The 6,000-nt window shown below is 45.2% G+C and overlaps 1 protein-coding gene across 1 annotated transcript in view; it reads right to left on the minus strand.

The window, feature by feature from the left end:
* LOC142295309 (cytochrome P450 3A9-like) overlaps window positions 1-4,248 on the minus strand; it is a 132,632-nt gene extending 128,384 nt beyond the window's left edge. The window contains exon 1 of the mRNA XM_075338424.1: window positions 4,061-4,248. Within this exon, the coding sequence (XP_075194539.1) occupies window positions 4,061-4,131 (71 nt within the window). The 5' untranslated portion in view covers window positions 4,132-4,248. The remainder of the gene's footprint in view (window positions 1-4,060) is intronic.
* Window positions 4,249-6,000: the final 1,752 nt, after the last annotated feature.

Raw genomic sequence — 6,000 nt, forward strand, 5'->3', positions numbered from 1 at the left:
GCTTTGGTACACTCTTGGTATTGTTATGACTCCTCATTTGATGGAGTCTGCAGTCGGATGGGGTGGCCTCCCGTGAGTGAGGCTGGCCCCAGGGGCTCGGGTGTGTAGAACAACAGGTTCCAGAATAACTCAGTCACAGTCCAAAATGTCTTTTTAACTTGCTTCACTCACGTTTGAATGTTCTGTGAGGAACCCGGGGGCATACTGAGATTAAACCAGGAGAAACCAGGTATCCTTTAGGCTGGTTTAAGGGTAACCGTTAACTCGTCTTCCTAACACTGCTTGTTTCGGATAACCCCTGACTTGAAGTACCGTGGGATTCATCCAGGGAAGTCGCTACTGCCTTTTCTCCCCTTTTTGGGCCGTTTGCCGGCAGCGTAGACCAAGGAAGATGGCTCCAGGCTCGATCCTCCTTATGGGCCCCCTCGTTGCTGCTGAGGCTCGGACTCTAGTTGGTTGGTGTGGGACTTGTGGTTCCCCTCACCGGCAGATTTATCAGATCAATAAATGGACGTCTACTCTAGGGACCTGTTCCCCGTGCGTGCCTAGTCACCAGGAGTCTCCATACTCGACCAGCTGACTTCCTCAGCATCTTTCTGACCGACTTTCTGGTAACCGTTCTCCCCCGCTAACGGCTACCACACGTGCAGGGTCTGACTAGTGTGTCCGCGCACGTCTCTCTCCTCCGGCCACTCTTTGCGCAACTCTCCTCTGCTACCAGACTGGCTAGCTCCTCCTACTTTCCTGACAGCCGGGGAAACCTAGCTTCCAGCCCCTCCCCTACACCCCTAGCTGAGATGTGGAGGCATGCCCCCTCTTTGGTCTGCCCAAGGGTCCCTTCTAAGGTGTGGGAGACCTGGTTGCTATGTGTCTGTGCATACACACCCTATTCCATCCTTTGGATTGCCTGAAGGTACTGCCCCAGCATGGTACCCAGTGGTGCCTGACCAGGTCAGGGGCGCCATATTGTCAATCCCCAGACACGCAAACAAGGAACATTCTCCTCACTATCTTCTTTCTGCTGATGCTACTCACTACACTAATACACCCAGAAGTGTAGCAAATGGCTTCAAAGCACAATATTTAGCCTTGCAACATGTTACTACCAAGATAGCCTTGTAGCTTTAGTCTTACGATTTAAAGCCCAGACTCAACAACATGGGCACATGTATGGCAATGTGTGGTGGCAGTTGGTCACTGTGATATGCCTTGTTATCACTGGTAATATTAGCGTATGATGGGGGTGTATGAAATCAGTTCTCTACTTGCCATTTCACATGCCTGTGACTATGAAAATCCAACACCATGTTTTCACTTTGGATAATGTTAGCAGTGAATGTGTGCAAGCCGAAACGTGCATGTAGGAGTTGCTCGGGGTACCTCACTCCACAGAAGTTAATGTCCCCATCTTAATTACACTTATATCAGATTTGATACTATGTGAATTGTTATCATGGATTAATATTTGCTTATAGGTTTTGTTTATAGACACACATGTATATACCTATACATACAGGGCAAGTCAGGTGCATATTTAACATTCTTTGGTAATTATATACAGTATCTCTGTTGTGGAAATGTATTTCTGGTGATTAATTTTTTCTGTAATGTAAATGCCTCACCACAAGGGCTTTATGTGATCTTTTGCTTGTATACTCTTTTTTTTCCATGTATAATAATATACTTTAAACCTGTGTATATATAAATGCGGTGTTCCTTCTGTGGAGTTTTTGGCGCCACCTGCTGGCCATCCATGATTTTACTGAGTGTGTTTTTTAACATGTACTAATAAATAGTAATTTTCTTTTTTTTTCGTGGTACAGATTTTTTCTATATTCTACACATAATACAAAATAAAATTGTTATATAAAGATAAATAGCACAGATACTCTCTTATCCCTGACAGTGCACCTAAATAAATATGCACCCTGCCTAAAAGTGGAGGATTTACACCCTTGGGTTGTGGTTCATCAGAAGGCCATTGTCATAAGGTGACCATTGTGGTTCATCAGTAGGCTGGTGTCATACGATGACCATTATAGTCAGTAGGCTAGTGTCATAAGGTGACAATTGTGGTTCATCATGAGGCCGGTGTCACAAGGTGACGATTGTGCTTCATCATGAGGCCGGTGTCACAAAGTGACGATTCTGGTTCATCAGGAGACCGGTGTCACAAGGTGACGATTGTGGTTCATCAGGAGGCCGGTGTCATAAGGTGACCATTGTGGTTCATCAGGAGGCTGGTGTCAAAAAGTGACCAGTGCATAAGATGTTAAAAATTGATATGATGGAATGCCTCGTCGTGCCACACCACCGTTTAAATAGCCCCCTCCCTATATGAGATGGAATGACCATGTGAGTACATCCAGCAAACATCATGTGCTCCTCTGTGGAGTACATACACAGTGCGCACAATTAGATACATCAGCATGCATGTCCAGAAATGCGCTCCACCCTAAAACCTTTAGACATGCTCACACTGGACCGCATTCTGACACTGGAAAGAAAGTGGAGCGCAGACAACCCCATGGAGCGGTGCGCATGCCCAATGATCATGTGCACGCCAGGCTGGAGCGCAGATGGCATACAGGGCCCACAATGTTAATACTGATGATCAAAAGCCCATTATGGTGCGCCAGGAGGTACTGCCTCCATGCTTCAGATATAATCATGGATCCACCAACAACACACATCAAAAATGCAGCAAAAAAAGCAGTTTTTTTACTGCCAATGATAAGGTTTTGCTGCAGAAAAGAATGTAACAAAAATGCCCTGTGTGAACATAGCCTTACATACCAGCAAGAGGCAAAAACACAATAAAAATGCATGCAAAAAAATGCAAGTAGCTTAATTTGAATAACGGGCAGAAATTGTGCAACACCAAAAACTCATCCAAATCTCATTGTGGGAACGTAGCCTAAAGGGTAAGTGTGTCACCTGTGAAAAACACAGAACGTATGTGAATGAGGTCTTAGGTTATGTGTCCACGGTAGAATGTTGCTGCGGATTTTTCTGCATGAAAATCCGCGACTTTCCCGGCAAATCCGCACCTTTTCAAAGGTGCGGATTTGCCGCGGACTTCCTGCGGATTTCCCGCGGATTTACCGCGGAATTGCCGCGGATTTTGGTGCAGATTTTTTTTTTTCCCAATTCTGAAGCCAAAATCCGGATCAAAATCCGCAACAATAATTGACATGTTGCAGATTTTTCCGGATCAAAATCCGCGGCAAATCCGCCGCGGAAAAATCCGCAGCATGGGCACAGCATTTCCAAAATGCCCTAGAAATGGCTGGGAAGTGCCGCTGCTGCAGATTTTCGGAAAATCCGCGGCTTTTCCGCGAGAAATCCGCGGCAAAATCCGCTCATTTTCCGCAGCGTGGACACATAGCCTAATGGCCAGGGCTTCAGCAGATAGGTGTATCATGTAAACTACAGGGCAGCAAACTTACAGCTGTGTCACGGTTGCTATTGTGCAAGATTTCAGTTTGAATTTAAATACAACATACATATGCTGCAAAAATGTTACATTATACATATAATGTTACACAAAGATTATGCTTCATTTACACAAGACTGGACCAATTATGGCGGGGGATACAGATGTGGCATAAAGGACAGCGAAAAAGTAGTTTAGCTGAGTTATCTATCCCAATTCCACGGTTTGTAAGGAGCAGCACTTAAATGTTACCTATATGTATCTTCAGAAGAAACAAAATGATCAGTTTGGTTAAATCCACTCTGTTGGATTATTTTCCTACAAGTATATCAGTCTATATAAGTATATGTCTATAGTATCTGTGTGTGTGTGTGTGTATGTGTGTGCCTACAAATATATATGGTAACTATATGTCTATAGTATATATATATATATATATATATGTGTGTGTGTGTATATGTATATATATGTGCCCACAAATATATACGGTAAGTATATGTCTATAGTAGGAGTCTATTGTATATTGTCAGGTGTAAATGTGAAAGAACATGGAAAGTAAGTTATTTTTGCCGCAATAACCTAAGTAAAATGTACAATGGACAATCAAGTGTACTTTATACTCACAGTATAAACAGCAGTACCAGGATAGCCAGCAATATCCAGGTGCCAGGGGAGAGACTTGGCATAAAGCTCATGATTCTTTCTGACTTCTTCCTTCCAGCTCTGATTGTCCCTTTGCGCCCTGCACGTCTCACAATATGAAGCTTCACTTTACTCCTCTTTGTTCCTTTTTCTTCTTCTTCCGTCTCTGGGAGAACAGTCACATGATGTGTAGGCCTGGCCAGATATGTCAATGCTGTGGAGCTGTCATGGTGAATGTACAGTATACAGTTTTCCCTGTAGGCTGCAGAGAACAGAATACAATATACTTTACACATATATTACTTTTTTCCCCACAATGAAAATAAAGTAAAGTAAAGTTCCCTGGGATTCTTTATCCACCTATAATAAATATTTGCCATGCACTGTCGGCATAAAGTCTGTCTCAAATTGAGCCAGTTCTTATGCACGCCATGTTAAAAAAAACAAAAAGTAACGGCATCATAATTCTTTTATTTGAATTTATATCAATTCATAGAGAAAATTCCAGAAGACATATCATTCCATTCAATAATTTAAATTCATAATACGGCAAAGAACATACCGTAGTTCATATCGAAGTCCAAAAATATGTGACAAACAGGGAATGCATCAAAATCTATATATTTCATACAGTGGCATCAAATCCTCCTTCAAATTAATCATGTATGGACTGCAACCCTCTCCCATGTAAACAGGGAGATTTCAATATTTCAATGTTTTTAAAGGTGTCCATGTGTTATTATATTATACTAGAAGGTGGCCCGATTCTACGCATCGGGTATTCTAGAATTTACGTATTGTGTAGTTCATGTATGATTTTTGTTATATATATATATATATATATATATATATATATATATATATATATATATATATATATATATATAGATGTTGTTGTGTGTAGTTACCAAGTGTTTGTGTAGGCGCTGTACATGTTCTGGGTGTTGTCTGGGTGTGACGGGGGGTGAGAGCGGTGTTGTATGTGTGTTGCGTGTGTTGCGTTGTTTGTGGAGCGCTGTGTGTCTGTAGCGTTGTGTGTGTGTTGCGCGGTTTGTGTGTGTGTGGTGTGTTTTGGGGGGAGGTATGTTTTGTGCAATGTGTGTGTTGTGCGGTATGTGCGTATATTTGTGTGTGCCGCGGTGTTTGTGTATTGGGTGTTGTGTGTGTGCAGCGTTGTCTCTGTGTGTGGGTGTCTGTGTAGGGCAGTTGTTTGTGGTTCCCAGTGTGTGTGTGTGTGTGGTGTGTGGTGTGTTGTGCAGTGCGCGCGCGTGTGTGTGTGTGTGTGTGTGTGTGTGCATCAGCCTCTCTTCTCTCAGCCTACCTCTCCCAGCCTCCCTCCTCCCAGCCTCCCTCAGCATCAGCCTCCCTCTCCCAGCCTCCCCAAGCATCAGCCTCCACCAGCATCAGCCTCTCTCCTTCCAGCCTCCCCCAGCATCAGCCTCCGCCAGCATCAGCCTCTCTCCTTCCAGCCTCCTCCAGCATCAGCGTCCCTCTCCCAGCCTTCCCCAGGATCAGCCTCTCTCCTCCCAGCCTCCGTCCTCCCAGCCTTCCCCAGCATCAGCTTTCCCCTCCCAGCCTCCCTCAGCATCAGCCTTCCCCAGCATCAGCCTCTCTCCTCCCAGCCTCAGCCTCTCTCCTTCCAGCCTCCCCCAGCATCAGCCTCTCTCCTTCCAGCCTCCCTCAGCATCAGCCTCCCCTTCCCAGCCTTCCCCAGGATCAGCCTCTCTCCTCCCAGCCTCCTTCCTCCCAGCCTCCCCCTCCCAGCCTCCCTCAGCATCAGCCTTCCGCTCCCAGTCTCCCCCAGCATCAGCCTCCCCAAGCATCAGCCTCCACCAGCATCAGCCTCTCTCCTTCCAGCCTCCCCCAGCATCAGCCTCTCTCCTTCCAGCCTCCCTCAGCATCAGCCTCCCGTTCCCAGCCTT

The sequence above is a fragment of the Anomaloglossus baeobatrachus genome, chromosome 3 (genome assembly GCF_048569485.1).
Source record: "Anomaloglossus baeobatrachus isolate aAnoBae1 chromosome 3, aAnoBae1.hap1, whole genome shotgun sequence".
NCBI classification, from domain to species: Eukaryota; Metazoa; Chordata; class Amphibia; order Anura; family Aromobatidae; genus Anomaloglossus; species Anomaloglossus baeobatrachus.